The sequence below is a fragment of the Ambystoma mexicanum genome, chromosome 7q (assembly GCF_040938575.1).
Source record: "Ambystoma mexicanum isolate Mex_15411 chromosome 7q, UKY_AmexF1_1, whole genome shotgun sequence".
NCBI lineage: Eukaryota > Metazoa > Chordata > Amphibia > Caudata > Ambystomatidae > Ambystoma > Ambystoma mexicanum.
This window is the reverse complement of record NC_090941.1, coordinates 504,020,260-504,044,101: the sequence shown is the minus strand read 5'-3', so window position 1 is coordinate 504,044,101 and position 23,842 is coordinate 504,020,260. Positions and strand designations below refer to the sequence as shown.

Below are 23,842 nucleotides of genomic sequence, written 5' to 3'. Positions count from 1 at the left end.
CTCTGCGGCTCTTCTCTTGGTCCTACTTCCACTTTACGTGCTATCAAATCTGAAATGGCTGCCAGGGGAGGGGTTTAGGTAGAGGGCAGTCATTGGCTGGGGGCAGTATGACCCAGAGACCAGTGATTGGTTATTAGTAGAAAGACAGTTCAGAAACGAAACTGAAACTGATTTTTTTTCTTTGTCGAGGATTCCCAGCCTGCCAACGGGGAATACTCATGAGCATGTGAATCCATGCCAGACCCATGCTGGAGAACAACAGTTACATGTAATTGACTTGTTCCTTGGGTGTTAGTATCTGCTGAGAGTTTATGGTGTGGCTCCCTTCCTTCGGGGGAAGCTTTTAGCTCTGCCATCTGGAATAACTGGTTTTTGAGAGCTTGCAAATTCAGGCCATGTGTTTTAAAATCTTTATTTTCTTATTTTGGGTCCTGAATTAAAACAAACCTGTTGAATAAAATAGCCTATGTGTGTGTTATCACCAACAACAAACCCCTTTATATTGCTAAATAAGGCAGGCTTTCATTCAACAATTTCCTTTTTAAACGGGCCATTCATTTTTCTTTAGTTTGCAAAGGCCCACTTTTACATGTGTGGTGAAAAGCTATCATTGCTTTCTTTAAATTCGGTTTGGCAGCTCAATCAGATTCCCACACTGTCTTTGCAGCAAAGTCATTTTCTTGAAAGCAGGAGTTTTGTCTGAAGCACAGATATATTGAAACTGACCTGGCTCAGAGAGTTAGTCTCTTAGAACTGCTGAGCTTTGGATACTTTTGGAAATAAATAAATGCGTTTCCTGTGCGAGTAAAAAGTGAAGTTTCTGGTTGAGTTGGTTTGTCTGGGTCCGTCATTCAGGAATTATGCCTGGTTTTGCTGAGGCACAATGAAATATCCTGGGCATGGCAGGGCCTTATTAATCACAGTGGTTTCAGAGAGAACAGATGGAATTGGCGTCATAGCAGCATTTTTAAAGGGTGAAAAAGTTTCATTTTGACTGGGAATTCTGAGTTTTCAGCAAAGCAGTGCTGCCTTTTCACTTTATTCCATTTATATGTTTCAGAACACACTGGCACGCTCCTTCAGTGAGTCCCCTTGTTCCATCCGGCCTGAAGTGTGCTTGGCAGGACGGTGCAGCCATCTTTTTGTTGCTGCAAAAAATGCAGTTTTGAGGTCTTGGTGCGCACAGAAGCCAGCGCAGGCATTTGCTGTTTTCTGCAGACAGGCAGCTTGGTGATGTGGTGAAATACTGTTGAGTGGGTCAATATATCCCACAGTTGTTAAGGGTCGGTAGTCGGTAGTTGGTAGGAGTGGCGGGGTCAAGAGAGGTTTTCTTCAGGAGTGGGGTTACCCAGGCTTCTTTGATGCTGGCGGGGACCGAGTTGGACGAACATCTTAGACCGGGCAGCCGATTTACAAATTCAGGAATGCCTCGACTCAAATAGATTCCTCGGTCTCCGTCAATCAGGCTGCCGCCTGAAACATGGCACCGAGACGTCCCTCGTAGACCTTAAAACACAAATACAGGACATTAAAGACAAAGGCAAGATAGCCTTATTACTACTACTTGACCTCTCTGCAGCGTTTGACTTGGTCGATCATCAAATTCTCTGCTGTCATTTAAAAACCGCTGCCCATTTTTCAGACGAGGCCACATCATGGATTAGGTCATTCCTTGCAAACGGAACCATGCGTGTTTTCTCCCCAACCGCGTCAGCGGATCCTTAACATGTTACTTGTGGGATACCACAGGGTCCAGTGTTTCCCCAACATTATACAATGTGTTTACTAAACCCTTTTGTTTCGTCGAAGAACAGTGAGCACTGCATTGAACCAAACATTGCTTGATTTGGAATTGCGGGGTATTTTGGACGTGAACTGCATCAATGGTTGATTTCAGGCAGTTATGATAGATCGAGGAGATACTATCGAGATTGGTGTTGGAAGTTGGTTGGGTCTCAAGGGAAATGGACAAAGCAGTGGGTGGATTTTCTGCTTTGTTTGCGGGTATTTCTCACCATAATGGGGCTACGTGTGGGTAGGGGTACACATTGAGTATTCGGTGTTAAGATATTGAAGCATATTAAGAAATTATTCAACCAGGTGATTTCGGTAATGCCTTCTAGTGTTAGATTAATGTTTAGTGTTAGAATCCAGTCAAGAATTCTGTCTTTGGAATGGGTGGGTGAGTTAACAATTTGGGTAAAAGCATCTCCTTTAAGGCCATAGAGAATGCAGTAGCTTTTTTTATTATTTATTTATTTATTTATTTATTTATTTATTTTATTTGTATGTGGTTTTAAAGAAAAAACCTTTACAAACATAGTAAATAAGCATTGAACATCACATTTTCATAATGTAAAGTAGATATAATACCTTACAATTAGAAGTCCTTAAGCCGATCAAACATACATATTGAACAGTGTGCAAGTTCTGCAAATAGTTTTGTGCAAAGTCGCAAGTGTGCAAAATATAAACTGAACAGTTGATATAAGAACTAAAAATAAAGTATTATTTAACATTAACATTCATTAAGGTTAAAACTCACTTTCAGATGTAGTAATGGTGTTAATAAGAGATGATGGTAAGATTTGCAACAGCAGAATTTTTAATATTAACCATTCATGAACTGACTTAATGGCATTAATGATAGCCAATAGCGGAGTAAGTGCTAAAACCAAGGAGATGTTGTCCCCCCACATGTACCGTATCCACAAAAAATCTCTAGAAAGCATAGTTTCACCAATGTTACATTTGTTGAGTATCATCATTCTGTTAGATTCAAAATGAGAGCAAAACATAACCAAATGCATAAGGGTTTTAGGTTCTGTCGAAGACGAACAAAACCAACACACATCAAATTCTAGGTTGGCTGGGTTTTTGTGCCACTGGTGAATACGCTCAGGAGTTTAAAATTGATTTTACTTGAATTTGAGAAATAAGGCTTGAGCACTGTCGTAAGGGAAGCTTAACTACTTTGATCGAGGTTTTCTGTTATTTTGCAAATCGAGCTTGCTCCTTATGAGTCTTAAATTTGTTATTGAGCTCGATTGTAAGCATCTAATCATATTCATAGACTTTGTTTTAATGTGAGGTAACCATAGGTATAGGTCTTGCGTTTTTACATTAATTCTCTCAAGTAGATGCTTCATTTTAACAGCAAATCTCACTAGGGATTTAGGTTATGAATCATTAAGCTTCTGTCCAAGATCTTGGTACATAGTTACAAGGAGGATTAAGCATTTTTGCATTATTCGACAACATACGCCATTGATGTTTAGAGGATAGAGAACCTAGTCCTAACTCATGATGTAGGATGGAATTGGGTAAGGCGGTAGTTAGGCCCAAGATGTTTTTCCAGATCTTGCACTGTATATTATCTAGGATGTTATCTAAGTCCAGCAAACGCATGTCTAAGCCGTGTAGAACAATTGCTTCAATTTTCAAGATGTAAAATTCTATTAACGGCAAAACTGAATATTTGCAAAACTTTTTATAAATTATTTTCACCTGAGATTGCAAAGGTCTGATTTTCTGGTTTAGAGCAGTGGTCCACATAGTTAGAAATGAGTTACTGGATAAGTTGTACCCAAGATATCGTAGGGTAGAAGTACGTTCTATTGGAGTGGTTTCAATTGACCATTTAAAGGCCTGTATTCTTTTCCTATTCGTAAGGATGATTATGTTGGATTTGGAGGGATTGGCCTGGAGGTTGTGTGAAAGCATAGCTAGAGAATGCATTAATTTTGTTTTGTAGGCCATATGCGGTCTTGTCGAAAAAAGATGATTGTCGGCAAACGCCATCCAACATCCAATGGAGATGGAGTTTGCTGAGCCAGACCCCAAAGATGTTATCTTGTTCACATATCACACAGATATAAGTTGAATAGAGCAGAGGCCAAGTAGCATCCCTGCTTAACTCCAATGAAGGATGGAATTAATTGCGTGAGCGCACCTTCTTGATTTATTTGAACACAGAAGTGGTATTATGGTGAAGCATAGCAATTAAAAGGGTTAGATCGGGAGGAATGCCTAAGCTTATCATGTTGTTCCATAAGTGATTGCGGATGACTTCATCAAAAGCTGCAGTCATGTCTAGTGTAGATTACACCGGAATCAACTTGCTTGGAAGTTTCCAAAAGGTGAGCAAGAATTGTCGCATTTAGGGACGTCCCCATGTATTTACTAAATCACACCTGATGTCTGGAAAGTAGGTCGTGTTCTTGAATATGATGTTCGACATCCTTAAGGATGAAAATAGAATAAACCTTGGAAGATGCATCTGTTAAGGCGATGGGTCTAAAAATCAGTAATGTGGTTTGAGTTAAAGATGTGGCCATATTTTGTTTTTAATACTGAAGCCCAGAAATGCGGGTCTGCCTTGAGAACACAGGATGAAGACCATCAGGTCCAGCTGCTTTAGAGAACTTGAGTATATTAATTGCCCATTGAATGTCTTCAAGAGTCCATGGACAGTGTTGTGAAATTGCAGTGTTGGATGCGTTGAATAGAATATTTTTCTTTGCGTCATCTGAAATTTTTGCAAGATATATTGGTTCCAGAGCTCAGCTGAGAATGACACTTTAAGGTCAACTCTACCAGTGCTAGTCGAATTTCTCAAAACTGCCCAAACATTCTTGTTATTGTGCTTGCATAAATTAGACACCATATACTGATTGTCAGCTATGTATTGATGATCAGTGCTCCAGATAAGATTTTGTGGTGGGAGTATTTTACTCCCTATTTGTAAACTTTGGGAGTAAATGTGATTTCAGGAGAGTAAAATGTATGTGACATCCAGCCGACGTGTGCAAAAACTGTATGGAAATCATTACTAAGTGGCAGCTTTCTGCGTTGTGACAGAATGCACCTTTAATTATTTCCCTAAGGTCTTGCCATTTGATCTCTCCTGTATATATTTAAATGTTGAAAACATAAAAACCTAGCCAATTACATAGTAAAGCACACATGAATAGCATCATTGTCTTTTGGTGTTTAAGAAAAGTCCTCATTTCCTGGAGCTATTACGACCTAATGGTATGCCAATGTTATGATACAACAGTGCAGGGAGGCAAAGACGCCATGCTAAATTCTATATCTAATCTCATGGTCAAATGGTTATTTATATAGCGTTTTGGCAAAGAGCTGTACATAGAACATATTTATCACAATTATCATCAAAGCAAAGTCCGTACTCCTTTATTGACCTAGAAAGCATGAAAGGCTAAGTTGGCCTTGCTGGGATTCGTACCTGCAACCTACAGATCAGATACAGATTGCAGCAACAAGTGCTCAACCGGCTGAGCTATCTTATTGGCTAACATCCTTCAGAGGTCAGTTAACTGAGTATCAACTGAGGTATAATAATCACAGTGCCTAGATGTTGGACGAACCATGTATTAAGCGCTACATAAAGTTAAATACCTAACTGGATTATCACAGGGACAGGTTATGCTGAGTTTCTATTTCAAATACAAATTTAACTTTCATTTGTTTATTTTTCAACAGCGCTTGCACTTCCTGCAGAGTCAGGTTTTGGTTGTTTTTAATTGTAGTCTTGAAGATTTGAGAGGCTAGAACACCTGTGATTGGTGTAATGGCAATCACTCACCCTTGAGCAAAGACTCTGCTGCCACTGACTATTTATAGTAATGTACCCCAATGACTGCAAGGTTGAATGGATGTAAACTAGACCGTGCAGTCATCATTTTACACACACTGTAAACTTATAATTAGAGTGTAAATTAAAAGTGTAAAAATGAGCTGCATGATTATGCACACAGCACAGGAACTCTAATAAATACAATTATGAAATACTGGTTTGCTTTCACTGCAAAAGAAGCATACTTTTTTACAAAATGTTAATTCTCAAATGCATTTTCCATCTTATTAATTATACAATCCTGAAATGCTAGGAAAATAAATATGTACAGTGCAGTTTGCTCCATGAGCAGCACCACAGCAGAAGCTGAATGGAAATAAATCATTCCTTTTAATCGCTGTGTACAGTATTTCTTTTGAAAGGCTTCAGAGAAATACATTTGGTTTCAGAGGCTTTTCTCCATTGCTTGCAATTACAACTATGTAGATAAAAAAACAAAAATGTTCTGGCTTGTGTCAAGTACCCTGACCTTTGCACTGCCCTCTGCTCTAAACTTGTGTGTAAATGTACACCGGAAAATAATAAAGCTGTTGTTTTTCCAAGATTTTCATGCGTAAAAAGGCCTGTACACACTTTATCTGGAGGCCTGTAGATGATATTTGATAACTTTTAAGTTTGTTTTTATGAAGTTGACATATTTGACACTTATACGACTTGTATATTCTGCGGGTGACACAGACAATGCTTTAAGGGCTATTATTTTTTAGTTTTTCTGGTGCTTGAGATTGTCGACTTCTGAGTTAAACGTGTGATTATGGATTTTCTGTATCATAATCCGCGTTAGCCATGATATTCAAATGAGATTTGAATAGATATTCCATTCCTCCATTGATTGACCATCCATACCATAGAAGTTCATATCGGATGCACAAAGAATTTCTCTGCTAACCTTATAGGTTAGCTCGCAACAGTTTTGGATTCCATTGAACAGATATTGCATGTCTATCAAAGCTAAAGCTATTGCTGACATTCTTTGAGTGTTAAAGGGTATGTTCACGTTTAGTTTAATGGGCAAATTGTCACCCCAGTTTGAACTAGCAACTGACAGGATCACAAATACTGAGCAAGTCGCAAGATACAAAGAAATAATCAATGTATGAACTACAGGACCCTCTTTGCCAAGTACAGTGACGATGAGAGGCTTCCATCTCAACAATCTGGATGTCCCATTCAGCTAGGTATTGTATCCATATGTGACCTTTATGCGAGGAGATGGTTTGACCTTTGGTTATAGATTTGTGTGTGTGATGGTTTGCTAGATTAAGGCAAGAGGAATAAAATCTCGACAAATGACAACGAGGTAATTTGGATATCGAATAAAGGCATCTTCCAAGATGACATTAAGCTGGGTAAATTTAGTAGCAAGGGACACACTAACATGGTTCCAGTATTTCTCCAGCATGGGGTCTGGCATGGATTCACATGCTCATGAATATTCCCCGTCGTCAGGCTGGGAATCCTCGGTAAAGAAAAATCAGTATCAGTTTCGTTTCTGATCTGTCTTTCGTAGTAGTAACCAATCACTGATCTCTGCGTCATACTGACCACAGCCAATGACTATCACCCTAAGCCCCGCCTCTGGTAACCATCTTCAGATTTTTACCGCACGTTCAAGTGTTGGGAGTTCTCGTGCTTGGCTCTCGAGCTTTTGCTGCGTTTTCGCACTTTTTCAGGTGAATTTTCACATTTTTCGGTTAATCGAGCCTCAAGCTCCACTGTTTCTACTCCCGTTAACGGGTACCCGTTGCAGGATTTTCCTATGCCCCTCAAGGGTGAAGATTTCGTCGAATCAACCTTTTGGAGGATTCCAGAAGATTTGCGGCTTACTTCGAGATGGCCCAGGACGCAAGTTCGTCACCCGGACCCAAGCTGTTAAGCAGCTGTCCTGGATGCGGGCTGCAGAATGTGTTTGAGGACGAGCATTCGCGATGCCTCTACTGTCTTCATGGGGACAAGACTCATGTAGGACTGCCAGTTCTGCAAGAACTTGTCGGAGCGGACCATGAGGGACTGTCAATCCCGTCTCGCCAGCTGGTTGGAGAAGGGCTCAATGGGTGAGAAGAAGAAGAAAGGGTCCGAGCGGGCTTCTAAATCCTGTGCGGGTGCCCCGGCGATGGGGGCCCAACACCAGGCCAAGCGCCGCGAGTCCGCTGGCTCAGAGAGCGCCGAAAGGTCGGGCTCTTCGGTCGCCAGGCAGGGCGCACCTTCCCCGGCACCGTCAACCACGAGCCAGCGCTCCGTTTCGGGGAAGAGTAAGTCCGAGACCCCGGGTAAGCTTCGGGAGAAGCCCCGTCCGATCTTGGGAGAGGGGGGGAGCGAGGCGTCGCCCCTCCGCCTAAAGAGAAGGCCCGGGACGCACCTGAGGTGGTGAAGGCCCCTACCCAGCAGGCAAAGGCCTCTATCGAGGCGATCGCAGCGATTCTGGCCTAGCCGGAAGAGACCCCGCCAGCGGAGACTGCCTCCGGGACTAGAGTTTCCCTGCCGCCAAGGAGGGAATCCTCTTGTTCAGCCCATCGTCATGGCCACCATGATGGAAGAAGCGAGGGGGGGCACGGTAGCCTCCTCGAGCTCGGAGTCAGCCTCGGAGGAGGAACTGACCGAGGCCGTGAGGAATCTCGAAGTCCAATTCGAGAAGGTTTGATCCCGTAAGGAAGGTCCTCGGGAGATAACCGAGGAAGACGACGATGGCGAGGAAGAGCAGCCTTCCCTTCCGGCGCAGCCAGAACCTAGGCCTCAGGATAGCTCAGCGGCCATTTTGTGTGCGATCCAGTCCTTATGCTCTGAGATAAGGAGGAGATTACCACGGCCCAGGCCGGAGGACCCGCAACCTGGTCCGTCGGGAAGTCCTCAGACAAACGACGGAGGACCCAACCCTCAAACGGAGTTTGCCTACGATGACGGGGTTGGCTCCGGGCGACCGACTTCCGTCAGGACGTCCAGACCAGGGTGTTGGACATGCCGTTCGACGGCAGCAACTTGTTCGGGAAGGCGGTGGACGGCCCGCGCCCTAGGAGCCCTTCAGCAACGACGGCCCTTTTCTGAGCTTTGGAGGCAGACAGTGGGCCTCCAAGGGATCCAGCGGTGGCTCGTCGTCCTACCGCCAGGCGGCACGCTCCTCGTCTCAGGAGGCCTACAGGGGTCGCGGCAAGCAGGGAGCGTCTCGCCGCCATCGGCACCCTGGTGGGAGGCCGGCTGACGAATTTCATCGGTGTATGATAGTCCATCTCCACCGACCGTTGGGTGCTGGATACCGTGGCAAGAGGACACTCTATCGAATTCCTGAAGAAGTGCCCTCACGTTCCACCTGTGGCCAGGAAGGAAAATCACGTCCCGCAACTGCTGTTGGAAGTACGGGCGATGCTCAGGAAAGGCGCCATCGAGCTCGTCCCGAAGAGGCTCCGGGGCTCCGGGGTGTACTCAAGGTACTTCCTCGTCAGGAAGAAGACGGGCGGCTGGCGCCCCATCCTGGACCTTCGTCGTTTGAACAAATACATCAGGTCACAAAAGTTCAGGATGGTCACCCTCCAGCACGTGCTGGGACAGCTGGAGGAAGGCGACTTTCTATCGTCGTTGGACCTGGAGGATGCATACTTCCACGTTCCCATCCTCAAAAGTCACTGAAAGTTCCTCAGGTTCGTCGTCCAGGGACGCCACTACCAATTCAGAGCACTGCCGTTCGGATTGAAGTCGGCCCCCAGGGTCTTTACCAAGTGCCTAGCACCTGTGGCGGTGCGGCTGCGCCTGCAGGGGATTCACGTCTACCCCTACCTGGACGACTGGCTCATCCGCTCAACGACGAGGGAACTCGCCGTCAAACACACTGCGAGGACCATCCAGCTACTCACAGACCTGCGATTCGCCATAAATTACCCAAAGTCCCACCTGGTGCCGTCGTAGGTGGCCCTGTTTCTGGGAGCGAAGCTCGATACAGTGAGGCGCCTGGCAGCACCGTCGGAAGAACGGACAAAGACCATTCTGGGCAAAGTGCAGCGCCTGCTAGCCACGGACGTGGCCAGGTTGAGGTCCATCAAGTCCCTCCTGGGGATGATGTCCTCTTACATCTACCTGGTGCGCCTCTGCAGACTACGGATGCGCCCTCTTCAAGAATTTCTCGACGCCCGTTGGATGCAGGCGACGGACACCTTCGAAGACAGGGTCCCCCTCAATGAGGTGTTCCGGCTGGCGATTCAGTGGTGGGGCATTCGAGCACACCTCACGGACTTTCAGACGCTGGCGTACCAGGAGACGGTGACGACGGACGCCTCCCTGGAAGGTTGGGGCGCCCACACCGGAGATCTCCACGCAAGAGGCCTCTGGCTCCCGGAGGAGAAGCTCCTGCACATCAACATCCTGGAACTCCGAGCAGTGTTCTGGGCTCTCAAATCGTTCCTCCCGTCGCTCAAGGGCAAGGTGGTGCGGATCTTCACGGACAACACCACGACAATGTTTTACATACGGAAGCAGGGAGGCACCAGATCCCCAGCCCTATCCAAGGAGGCACAGGATCTGTGGCACTGGGCGGTCGCCCAGGGGATGTTTCTGGTTCCCTTCCACCTGGCAGGAGAAAGAAACTTCATTGCCGACTCGCTCAGCAGGGAGCTGCGCGCGTGTCACAAGTGGGAACTGGGCCAGGATCAGGTGGATCAACGATGGGGCAAACCCCAAATCGACCCACTCGAAGTGCCAGAGGTTCGCCAGCAGGTTTCCCCAGCCGAGAAGCATGGGCGATGCGTTCTCGTTCCCCTGGGACGGCCTATACCTGTATGCGTTGCCTGCGTTGCCGTTGCTGCTTCGACTCATCAACCAGCTCAAGAGGTCCCGGTGCAGGATGATCCTCGTCGCAGCGGCATGGCCGAGGCAGATCTGGTTCCCGGACCTTCTGGACTTGTCAACGTCCCCTCCCATCAAGCTGTCGGCGGACTTGGATTTTCTCTCCAGAGAAGGAGGCGCCATCTTCCACTACGACCCGCCATCGCTGAACCTGCAGGCTTGGCTCCTGCAGCGCTAGAGTTTGGAGGGTACAATATACCGGCCGACTGCATAGAGGTTCTTGCAAAGGCCAGGGCATCCTCGACTCTCAAATGCTACGGTCACAAGTGGAAGAGGTTCTCTATCTGGTGCCGAGCACAGAAGATCAACCCCCTACGGATTACGGCCCCTCAAGTGCTGCCGTACCTGCTATCGCTGGCAAAGGCTGGGCTAGCCCATGCCTCCATTAAGATTCATCTGGCGGCGATCTTCAGATATACCTGAACCACAGGACGGACATCCCTGTGGTCCCATCGACTGGTAAAAGAGTTTATGAAAGGACTGTTCCGGTCGTTCCCGCCAGTGCAGGCCCCGGCCCCGGCGTGGGAACTTAACGTGGTGCTGACCAGGCTCATGGGGCCCCCATTCGAGCCGATGCACTCCGCACCAATGAAGTTTGTGTCGTGGAAGACTGCATTCCTGGTGGCCATTACCTCCGCACGACGAGTGGGAGAGATCCAGGCCCTATCCTGCAAAGCACCGTACTTGACTTTCCATGCCTCGAGGGTGGTGCTTAGGGCGCACCCCTCCTTTATGCCCAAGGTGCCGTCGGACTTCCATCTTAACGAGCCCCTGGTGTTACCTTTTCTTCCCGTCTCCTTCGTCGTCGGCCGAGAGGACTTTGCACTTGCTGGATGTGGCTAGAGCGCTGAAGTTCTACATGGACCGCACAAAGAGTTTTTGGAGGACATCACAGCTATTCGTGAACTTTGGACCTGTGAATCAAGGGAAGGCTCTCTCGAAGTCTTCTATTTCCAGATCGCTCTCCGGCTGCATCATGCATTGCCACCGGTTGGCTAACCGACCGCTGCCAGGCTGTCCGAGAGCCCATTCGACCAGAGCGATCGCTGCTACTACGGCGTTCCTATCTGGTGTGCCCCTGCTGGACATCTGCAGGGCTGCTACGTGGAGTTCGACGCACACATTCACGAGATTCTACTTCGTCGATCGGGATTCCAGGGAGGAGTCCAGGGTCGGCCAAGCAGTGCTGCGCAACCTGTTCGCTTAAGGTGAGCCTGGTGCGGAGGTAAGAGATTGCTTAATGTTGAGCCTTTTGCCACCTCCCGTGGTTGTGCATGTGTGTACTGCTATGTATTCTTATATTCATGAGCATGTGAATCCATGCCAGACCCCATGCTGGAGAAGGGACAAGTTACTTACCTGTAACTGTTGTTCTCCAGCATGGGTCTGGCATGTATTCACATGCGAACCCTCCCGCCTACCCCTCTGCGGCTCTTCACTTGGTCATACTGCCACTTCACGTGCTACCAAATCTGAAGATGGCTGCCAGAGGCGGGGCTTAGGGAGATAGCAGTCATTGGCTGTGGTCAGTATGATGCAGAGATCAGTGATTGGTTACTACTACGAAAGACAGATCAGAAACGAAACTGATACTGATTTTTCTTTACCAAGGATTCCCAGCCTGACGACGGGGAATATTCATGAGCATGTGAATCCATGCCAGACCCATGCTGGAGAACAACAGTCACAGGTAAGTAACTTGTTCCATACATATGATCAAAAAGTGAAGGTTGGTCTTATCAGTAGGGCTAAATTGTATGACCAATAATGCTTCTGAACTAGTGATGAGTTTGGATAGAACGTCAAGGTTGTCATCAACTAGAATTGTAAGTCCCCCTGATGGTCTACCTGCAGCACCTATGTTAGCTATTTGCATGTATGAAGTGAAACCATTTATACAGAAATGTAGAAGTTTCATGTAAAAGTACAATTGAGGGTTTAATAAGTACAGTTGTAGAATTGAACCAAGAGATTAGGTTGGTAAAACCACACAAATTCTTGGATTGGATAGTAATGGCTTTATGGCTATGCTTGTGCGTTGGCTTTTTTTGATGGAAAAAAAACTTTTTATAAGGGGTTCAAGCCATGACCACTCCTTAACTTCGCTAGTAAATTAAGATAGTTGTGCTATCAGCTCTTCATTAGATGATTTAAGATTTTTGCCATTAGGTGTGGACCCGTTGTCGTCATCATTAGAAGCTTAGTGTATTTCTACTAATTCAAGGGCTTGCTCTTTGGTCTTGAATAAGTGTGGAGAAAGTCCCAGTTGTGCCAGGTCGGATTTTTGCTCCCACACTAATTTCATAATGCTATGGGTATAAAATGTTTGATTGGGACTGTAAAGGACTGTCCTCAACTATATTACTGTCCTTATTGGATTTAAGTACAATTTCCATGACTGTCTGCAAAGGTATAATGGTAGGTGGGTCTCTAGACTAGTCCTGAGTGGCTGTTGTCACATTTGGGTTAGCCTTGTTGTTTTCATGTTGGTTCTTTGTGGTCTCTTGGCAGAGAGACAGTGTTAGATCTGTGGTGATTGGATCTATCGGGTTGATGGTTTCCAATGTAATGCTGGATTCAATTCCCGCACTTTTTTATTTCCAGTAATTGGAAAGAATTTGGATAGTTGCGCACGTTTCATGTTATTGTCACTAGTCAAAAGATGATATGGTACCACTATGGTACCACAATCAAATCGATTGATTTAATTCCACTTGATCCGTCAGCAGAGCAGGCAACTTGCTGAGGAATGCTATTGCCTAGGTTTGAAAACAGCAGATGAAGGTTTGTCAATCATGCTTGGTTCATGTAGTTTAATATCTAGGAGTGTTTTGGATTCCTCATTAAGTTGGTTAAGATCAAGGATCTCGTCATCTTTAGAGATATTACATATATTGTTCATGTTCAAATTGTGGCCATTAATGTTTGCTGGAGTTTGATAACTTTTTTGTTTTCTGACTTTTTTAAGTTGTTTTTTCCGATTTAGTCTTCTTTTCTGGGCTCTTAATTCAAGGAACTTCATTTTGCGGGAGAAGTGTAGATTGCCAGTTTCATTGGTCTCTATAATAGATGCAGCTTCCGGGATGTCTGGCACAGGTGGGTCTATTATATTGTTACGGTCGATGAGGTCCGTCAACGGGGTGCGACTATTAGGAGCACCAGAAAACGATACTGAGTCCATGCCGTTCGCCTCTACCGGTATATGGCAGTTTCTAAGTTCCTGACTCTGCAGGTCTTTCAGATTTGTTTGTGATACTCATTCAGATATTTTTAAGATTCACAGCTTGTAGTAAGTCATTATGTTATTGATCAAAGATAGATTCAGTGGTGGAGAAGTCCCCGTAGTTTGCGCTTAGGTCATGAGATTGGGAACTATTATCATGAGTGATACCAGGGCCAACATTTCATCTAAATTGATAAGAATCTGTTTGAGTTCCAGTTAGAGTATTACCATGAGAATTAAAGCCCCTCGTTTTGGAATCAACCCGCTTATTTGATGCATGTGAGGGCGAGCTAGTAGTGGGGCAGATAATTGGATATTTCAAATAAGTTACCAGAAGAGGATGCCTGTTCGATCAATTTGGCATCAGAGTGGTTGTACAGGCATATCTCCAACATCAGAGGGAAAGTGAGAGGCAGGAGTAGTTGGACCAAGTGAAACTCTTATACGTTTGCCTAATTCGGCCTTTACTGCTGGGCCCAACATTGATATATCTGAGATATGATTGTAAAAACATTTTAATGAATATGGAGATGGATAGTTTAACTGGTATTTAATGTTGAAGGCTCAGTGACGTCCACGTCATCTACTTCATCTAGTGCAAGGTTGGCAAGCTTTCAGTGAAAAACGGCATTGGGGTGAATTTGGGCATGTACTGAAGGTTGCAAGGGAACTGGACCACTAGACAGTGAGGAGCAGGTTTCTTGTTGATCATCGAGTGGGGCAAATTGAGCCACAGAAGGATTTTTTTCGGGGAAAAGTTCAGTACTTCAGTTTCTATGGGGTCGGGATAATGTGAAATAGTGACATGTCCAATTGTTTGGTTCCAGTAGACTCCTTAATTCCTTTCCCGATTCTGAGCCCTCTAACCATTATAATTTTACAAGCGTGTGGCTTGTTAAAAGCTCACAAATAAAAAACAATATACATAGCAAAAGGGCTGACAACACACTCCTTTTGAATTGTGACAATACTTCAGGTTTAACTCATTAAGACTATTTAGGAGACCCTCTTTCAACTGGGTCAATACTCAAGATTTAAGTCGATAAGAATATGTGTGAGACCCTTAAAGTCCTCCTGTAGTGAAAATGGCAGACGAATGAAGAAATAGCAAGTACAACTTTAAAAGGTTAGCGAAGGCACCAGTGGTGAATGACGGCGTTCCGTGTTAACAACCATTTTAGAGGATTAAGGAGGGTTGTGATAAAAAAGAGATTGCATCAACACCTGTGTGAACAGCTATAATTTATGAAGCGCTAATGCAAGTAGGGACAACATAGCGAGCGAATAAACAAGGATACAATATATCTGTGTTGTTGCGCTTGCAGAACCACTGAGCTTTTGTAAAGGCTATGAATCCAATACAAATAAAAAAAATATGGGTATGGATCAGAATTTGACTGTTGTAAAGACAGTAACAAAGGCACGTATTAAACGCAAATGCCAAAGTGACTCAACGGCACATGAACACCCAGCCACCCAGGACAAATTGGCCCCTAGAGTGTTCAGAAAGTTCCTGGCACTGGTGGTGGCCCACCTTCGTCTACAGGGTATACATGTACACACGTACCTAGACAACTGGCTCATCTGTGCCCGCTTGCGAGAGTTGGCTGTCGGACACACAGAAGCGACCGTCCAGCTACTGACGGATGTGGGATTCTCCATCAACTATCCAAAGTCCTGCTTGAAAGCATCACAGAACGCGCTGTTCCTAGGAGCCAGACTTGATACGGTGTCCTGCCTGGCGTCATCCTCCGAGGAGAGGGTAGCTGCTATTCAAGGGAAGTTGTAGCGGCTGTTATCTATTAAGACCGCCACGGTGCAAACCATCAAGTCGTTGCTGGGTATGATGTCGTCCTGCATTTACCTCATACGGCTCTGCAGGTTACAGATTGGAGTTCCTGGACGCTCGCTCAATACAGGTGTCTGAAAGCTTCGGGAACAATATCCCGCTCGACCAGGAGTTCCGTCGGGTGATATGGTGGTGGGGCGTCTGCTCCAACATCCCCAGGGCACAGGGTTTCAAAATCCTTCATACCAGGAGACGGTCACCACGGACGCTTCCTTGGGAGACTAGGGAGCCCACACCGGACATCTGCACACCAGAGGTCTGTGGCTGCCGAAGTAGAAGTATCAACGTTCTGGAACCGCGGGCATTGTTCTGGGCCCTCAAGTCATTCCTTCTGTCTCTGAAGGGCAAGGTGGTGAGGATCTTCACGGACAACACCACCACCATGTTCTACATCAGGAAACGGGGGCACTGGATCCCCAGCGCTCTCCAAGGAAGTGCAGGACTTGTGGCACTGGGCCGTCGTACAAGAGATGTTCCTCATCCCTCTCCACCTAAATAGAGTCAAGAACACCATTGCAGACTACCTCATCATTGAATTGTGCTCCTGCCATGAGTGGGAGTTTCGGCAAGACCAAGTGGACCGCATCTTCGCAGAGTGAGGCAGGCCCCAGATCTATCTGTTTGCGACGGCGGCAAACTCCAAATGCCAGAGGTTTGCCAGCAGATTCCACTAACTGAGGAGCCCGGGGGATGCGTTCTCCTTCCTGTGGTAACGGTTTCTGTACGCGTGTCCTCCGTTGCCTCTCCTGCTACGAGTCATCTGCACACTCAAAACAGTGCCAATGCCAGATGATACTCCTCGCCCCGGCGTGGCCGAGACAGATTTGGTATCCAGACCTTCTCAGCCTGTCAGCGTTGCCTCTGGTCAAGCTTCCAGTGGTTCCGGATCTTCTCACCAGAGAAGCCGGTGCAATCTTTCACCACAACCCAGGATCGCTAGACCTAAGGGCTTGGCTCCTGCAGCCCTAGGGTTTGGAGGATATGAGTTGCCTGCGGACTGCAGGGAGGTCCTCACCAAGGGCAGGTCGTCTTCAGCTTTGAAGTGTAACAGTCACAAGTGGAAGCGTTTTGCTACGTGGTGCCGGTCTCAGAAGATTCCCCCTCTAAGGGTCACAGCCCTGCGGATTCTTCAATACTAGCTATCCTTGGCCAAAGCCGGACAGGCGCACGCCTCCATCACGGTGCATCTGGCAGCTATTTCCCACTACACCAGGTCTCCAGGAAGATCTTCACTTTGGTCTCATCAACTCGTCAACGAGTTCCTCAAAGGACTTTTTTGGTCTTTCCTGCCGGTGAAGGCTCCTGCCCCGGTGTGTGAACTCAACGTGGTGCTGACGAGGCTCATGGGCTCCCTGTTCGAGCCTATGCATCAGGCCCCTCTCAAGTTCCTTTCGTGGAAAACAGCTTTTCTTGTGGCCATCACTTCTGCCAGGAGGGTAGGTGAGATCCAGTCCCTTTCCTGCAAACAATAGCTGACTTTCCACAACTCGAGAGTGGTGCTGCGGACACACCCCTCTTTTATGCCGATGGTTCTGTCGGAATTCCACCTCAACGAGCCTTTGGTGTCACTGTTTTTTTCCCAAAGCCTTTGTTACCGGCTGAAAGGGCCCCGCACTCGCTGCATGTTGCTCTTGCCCTGAAGTTCTACGTGACACGCACAGAGATTTTGGAAAACATCTCAACTGTTGGTGAACTTTCGTCCTGTTAACCCTGGGGAAGGCCTTGTCCAAGGCGTCCATCTCAAGGGGGCTCTCAGGCTGCATCATGCACTGTCATTGGTTGGTGAACCGACCGCTGCCCAGCCGTCCAAGAGCCCACTTCACCAGAGCGATCACTGCAACAACGGCGTTCCTGTCTGCTGCAACCCTGCTTGACCTCTGAAGCTGGCTACGTGGAGGTCTACGCACACCTTCACAAGATTCTACTGCGTCGACAGGGATTCCAGGGGGGAATACAGAGTCGGCCAGGCAGTGCTACGCAGATTGTTCGCTTGATGTCAGTCTGTTCCAGAGGTAAGAGTTGATTGCTTCTGTTGAGCCTTGCCACCTCCTGTGGCAGTGTAATGTTGTACTGCTATGTATTTGTCATTCATGAGCAGGTGAATCCATGCCAGACCCCATATGCTGGAGAAGGAACAAGTTACTTATATGTAACTATTGTTCTCCAGCATGGGTCTGGCATGGATTCACATGCAAACCCTCCCTCCTACCCATCTGCGGCTCGTCTTCATCATACTGCCTCCTTATGTGCTTACCAAACCTGAAGATGGCTGCCAGAGGAGGGACTTAGTGAGAGGACTGTCATTGGATGGAGACAGTATGATAGAGGACAGTGATTGGTTTAAGGGAGAAACAGTTTGTAAGTGAAAGTGAAACTTTTGTTTTCTTTTACCGCGGATTCCCATCCTGACAACGGGGAATATTCATGAGCAGGTGAATCTATGCCACACCAATGCTGGAGAACAATAGTTACAGGTAAGTAACATGTTCCCTCACGATGGATTATCCTTTGCATCGCAGAGTGCTATCAATCTGCTGGTAAAGAATTTCCTTCCGGAGTCAGGGCACACTCCACAAGAGGAGTCTCGGCTTCTACGGTTTTACAGAGGGGGGTCCCCACTAGGGATATTTGGAGATATTTAGCAGGCACTATTGTCTGGACGTTGCACGCGTGGCGGATGTGCGTTTTGGTAGGGCAGTGCTGCAAAATCTGCTACTATGACACTTTATGACCACTTCGGCATCCTTACTGCTTGGAGAGTTAGCAAATGAGGAATCTGCAGGAGAAAAGCAATCCATCCACGGCTCACTCTACTAAGGGTGTGGCTGCCTCCACTGCTCTGCAGAGAGGTGTTCCGATTCGCAACATTTGTGAAGCAGCCACATGGGCCTCTGTCCATACTTTTTTGAGACACTATTCCTTGGATTCCATCCATGGGCAGGATGTGGCCTTTGGTAAGGCAGTCCTCTATTCAGCCATTTGATTGGGCATTCTAAAATTCTAAATTCTTTTCCCACTTCCATACGTTGGTACTGCTTTGGGAGTCTGTCATAGATGTGGAATACTTCGGAGAACACAATCCCCTCGAAGAACAAGTTACTTACCTGATCTGGTAACGCTCTTTCAATTGGATGCTCTTCCAACTTATCCCACATTGCACCCTCCCAGCCTGCCCCTCTACAGAATTTCTTATGCGATTGCAGCTTACCTTTCCGCAAGGCTTTCTGCAGTCATACTGGCAGGAGATTGGTGCCACACGTTCTGGGGAAAAAACTACAACTGAGGCTGCAAGCACCGTGCCTCCTAGATATAACATACAGTGATGTCGACCCTCGACGAAGGCCCTCGTTGGACAACGTATCAACGTCATTGACGAAGGACGCCCTCTTCCGAAAATTTTCCAAAGCGGCACAGCTGTGGTCATTACCTGTCATAGATGTGGAATACGTCAGAGGAACATCCCATCGAAAGAACATTCCCAGATAAGGTAAATAACTTATTCGATTTCCAGTTATTAATTTGACGGAGTTCACCCCTATGGGAAGCTTCCCATTGCTCTGTTTTTTTACAGGCAGATTAGCCTTGCCTCCCATCGTTTATCCTCTACAGTGTTCAAGCAGAGGAAAAAGGGGGGAGCTGAGGTATGGGGCGTAGTGACGTGGTATATATACAACGCCTGACGTCACTTACAGAGCCGACGATCAAGCACCAAGCAACACGGATCGATGATGGACAGCTGATTTGAGGTCCACTACACCCCCTGTCGAAAAGCTTTCCGAGCAGCAGAGCTGGATGAGAATATCTATCGGATCTTGAATCTACGGGAGAAGAATGCATAGAAAGATGATTACGGTAAGTAATTTCTCCTTTTAATAATAAATAGGATTAATATAGTCAACCAGTGACCTGTATCTTCATGGGGACAAAACTGCCATGAGAAAACTGTAGATCAGTAAAACCAGAAAGTTCATTCTATGTTTTCTCTCTGCAGAGAAACAGATGTAGATGGTACCAAAACTCAATTTCCCAACTACTGATCACTTTACCATACATGATATTAAATAACTTATCTCTAATCCATGTCTGTGGTGTTCTTGAAATAAACCCCTGAGGCTCACCTGCTCAATTAGATGTGTAGCACTGGATACAGGAAGAAAACCAGCTTCAGAAAACCGGCTTCTGTCCTTCACTCGCAATTCATACTGATTTCTAGATCATGTGGTATCCCATGTGATGCGTTACGTGATGATGTAATGTCACTGTCCTAATCATTAACATCAATACGTACTGTGGTGCTGTGAGCGCACAGAGATAACTTCATGCTGTTCATTCCTGTAAGGTTTGGAATTCAATCCGATAACCTTAAGAAAACAAAAGATAGAAGTGCACGGCCACTTCAGGAGAAGTATGAACATGCCTAATGGTATAATCTATAAGGTTATACCTCAAGGAAAAAGGGCAATTCGCAAATTCAAATACATAACGTTTTAAATATAAAAAGTAATGTTGTGGCTGCTGATTGGCTACATGACATTTGGACATCCCACCTCTTTCTGTGGATTTCAGCTCCTTCATAAATGGGACGGTTGCCTGAAATCAGCAAAACATCAATGTGCTCGTAAAAGGACCAGTCTCGACATGAAGAAAACTAGAGATCCTTCTAGGACCTCAAAATCTTTGTTTCAAGGCCCTAGGCTGCACGGTTTCTGAGATATTTCCCTCGCAACAAACTCCACCATGCCGGGGTGAGGCGACAGGTGGGGAGAAAGCATAGAAGTTCCCAGTATGCAGCAGCACACCAACTCTCTCCTCCCTCCCAACGTCTCTGAGGTATATCGGCCAACCACACTTGCCCCTTCTTAGTGTAGTTTACTTCACAGTGCAAAGCACATCAAGCGAATCGGAACAGTGATTTACAGGATCATTGATTTTCAACAATTGATGAGCGTTATCATGTCTGTCTGCAGAACCCGTTTGGAGAACGTGTACTTATTGCTAGTTTATTATAGAATCGCCATCTTGAGATGTCCAATAGATCGCATTATACAATCAATACATTCTTTTTACATCTGAACTAGCGAAAGGAAGTAACATTACCGAGAGGTCAGTAATATGTTCATCTTAAACAGAATAGAGTTGCTTCTTTTATGAATGGCTCTAGCCTAACCTCAATGTAAGATGTTGCCCACTGTGACAATGTAGTGAACCTTGTTAAGGCTCCTGTTACAGGGCTGGACCCGTCATCCAGGTTGTAAGATAATCTGACTTAAAAGGGTCTCTTGCAGGTTGACACTTCCTTAAACTCAATAGACCCGTCAAGGTTTCTTATTTAACCCCCGGAAGGATGATTGAGTAAAAGGCCAAAAGGAAGATGCAAAGCACATCTTGCAGGAGCTGAAAGGATACAAAAGGACAGGATTAGTATGTATACAATAATACTGATCCAGTAGCCCCCAGTATACCCTAATATACCTGGTAATGTTCCAGTTGGGATTTTGATGTGCAGTGGACTTGAATATCAGGAGAGGGACAGGCCAGGTCCCTAAGAATGTAATAGGAGTCAGGTCTAGGAAACAAGACTGTGCCGAACGGCACGAAGGTTGCCTAAGGGACATGATGAGGCATGAAACAGTAACAACAATCCAGAAAATATCCTGTATTCCCAGTTTCGAAGTAGTAAGGGAAAAGACCCAATCTCAGTACTCCTCAAAAAGAGAAGGGTAAGGACAAAACAAAAAAAGGAAAAAACCCAATGTCTCAATCCACAGGTACAAAAGTGCAGTTCATCCAGGCAGAACAATCCAAACAATGGTCAAGCGATACCAAGTTCATAACAGGGTACTTATAGAAAATCGAGGAGTTGCGGCAGCACAACAGCGTTTCAAGTCAGCTATGAAGCACCAGATACTCGCTCATGTTGGCTTTTATGGTGTGCAGTGAGTAATCTGGTGCGTCCTGATGGTGCCGTGTCCTGTGACTGAGCGTGCGTGCGTGCCTGCGTATATCGGAATGCGGCACACCATGTGCTAGGGCTCCTGGGAGTTGTTTTTTTGTGCTGCAATAAGCGCCAAGATAATTGCCATGCACAGCTTTCATAACAAGGTACATGTCAAGGTATCAGCTGTAGGAATTCTGAGTTCCATATCTGAATCCATGCTGCCTCGCATGACCTGCAGAGCATATGTTTGCACTGCCACCAACCAGGAAGACAACAGTACTGGTGAGACCAAGGGCCAGGCGGGACTCGGTACCAATTACCCCCAACTCCACACTGAAAATATCTTCTAACAGCTAGCTGGATTAGATCTCCCAAATGTTACATTGGTCACATCTTTAAGGTTTATATTTTCTAACATACCCCCCTTTTAAAATACAGACTATAAGAATACAGGTCATCAACACCAGTTCGGCATTAGGCCTCAAACCATGCAATGCAGATTTTTGAGCAAGGTGGCAAATCTGCAAACTAGCTTCCACACTGTTGCAAATGTTCACTGAGTGTCTTTTGATGGCAAGTAGACTTAGGGGTGTGTAGATGTAACAGGTTTGTATCTTTTTTTTTATTACTATTTAGAGGGATTACACATTCATTGTAGTCACCTGAAAAGTTCTGGGGACAAACAAAGTGTATTATGGAATGTGGTATGAAGCTATTAACGTATGACATTATGCAATGAAATTGTCAAGCACAGCAAATAAACTATACCATTCTTCTTCATACAGTACATAATGGCATGGCCACTAACAACTAAAACAGATTGATAAATCTGCCATTTTCTCGATGTTTTCTGTAGCTTTGGGTAGCCTGCTCACCCTTATCCAAACATTATGTGTGTTTACTTCAGGGAGTGCTTTTGACGGCATCAGCAGAGAAACTGATTTGTCTTTCCCATGGATACTGGAAGTGTTTAAAATAAAGCCCTATGACTTCTATAAAGTCATTGAGAGTTTTATCAAAGCAGAGCCTAGCCTGACAAGAGAAATGATCAAACATCTGGAAAGCTGTGAACATCGCATTATGGAAACGCTGGCCTGGCAATCAGTAAGTGGCAAACCAAAAGTCTTTATAATTTAAATGTAGTTTCTCACTAATTCTTGTACATTTCGATTGCTTAGCAGAAGGATGCCTAAAGACTGAAACCATTTTGTATTTGTTCAAAACTAGGCTTACATGGTATCTTGTTTAATTTTGCGCACCTACAGTTTAATTGTGAACAGAGCAGTTTACGTCGTTGATAATATGAACTCTTGATGTTGGAGGTTTGTATAGTCTCTGAAGAAGACTGAACATCTGTGCACTCTACTAGATAGGTTTGAACATCTAATTTCTCTATTAACACTGTTTATCGTCAAAGCATTAATTGGCCTACTCTTTAAAAAAAGCATTGCTACAGATTTTCAGATTACCACTGTATTTACTATGCCATCTTTGTGGAACCATGTCTACAATAGATTTTGTTCATTTGATTCTTTCCCTTCATAGTTGATTTTTAATTGTGGGTACCATAATCACAGATTTTTCCAGCACATGTGTTTACTCATTTTTTTTTAAGTTGGTTGAGCTTTTTTGAGAACAGTGTTCCTATGGGAGTGCATTTGTTTTGCTCAGCTAAGTCTTGAAAAATGATAACCAATTGCTCCCAAAATGTCCACGCAGTTTTAGCAAAATAAGCATTGTAAAGTGATTTCTTAACAGGGTTTACTATTATATATTTGCAGATTAATGATTGTTTTTACTCTTTTTCTCGTATTTTTACTTCTCTTGATGCATGTGAAATGCATGGTAAAATTAATTGCCAGTCTTTGTTTTGTTGACATGAAATGGTATTGGTCCTGCCCATAGTGCCCCTGTTGTCTGCTTTTGCAAGGCCCTCTTATGGTACGATGTGATGTTTATCTTGCTCATCATTGGGTTGGTGTAACACTTAGTGGCATCCATGGCAGACTACTCGGAAGATCCAATGGTTTTGTTAAAATATATTGAAACCAGTGAATATACCAATCCAACCCCAAGGTTCTAAATACTTCAGTGTCTATCAATTGCTTCTATTGACAGATCAAAACCCAGAATTAAGGCATCCAACCATATACTGAGGACATGCCAGCCACGAGGATTCAAAGCCAAATATATTTATTCAATAACAGCATTTGATCAAATGGATCTCAGCACCCCACGACATGTAAGGCAGACACCGTGAGGGGGGGAAGAGAGAAAGCATCAGTACAACAGTCACTTATTTAGCAAACTTGACAGCATTAGAAGGCATTGCCCAGCCCCCTT

At 45.4% G+C, this 23,842-nt stretch overlaps 1 protein-coding gene across 3 annotated transcripts in view; it reads left to right on the top strand.

Annotated features, from left to right (window-relative positions):
* RB1 (RB transcriptional corepressor 1) overlaps positions 1–23,842 on the top strand; it is a 2,466,185-nt gene that overhangs the window by 1,103,168 nt on the left and 1,339,175 nt on the right. For all 3 annotated transcript variants that reach the window (XM_069639386.1, XM_069639387.1, XM_069639388.1), the window contains exon 17: positions 22,407–22,603. In XM_069639386.1, the coding sequence (XP_069495487.1) occupies positions 22,407–22,603 (197 nt within the window). The remainder of the gene's footprint in view (positions 1–22,406; positions 22,604–23,842) is intronic.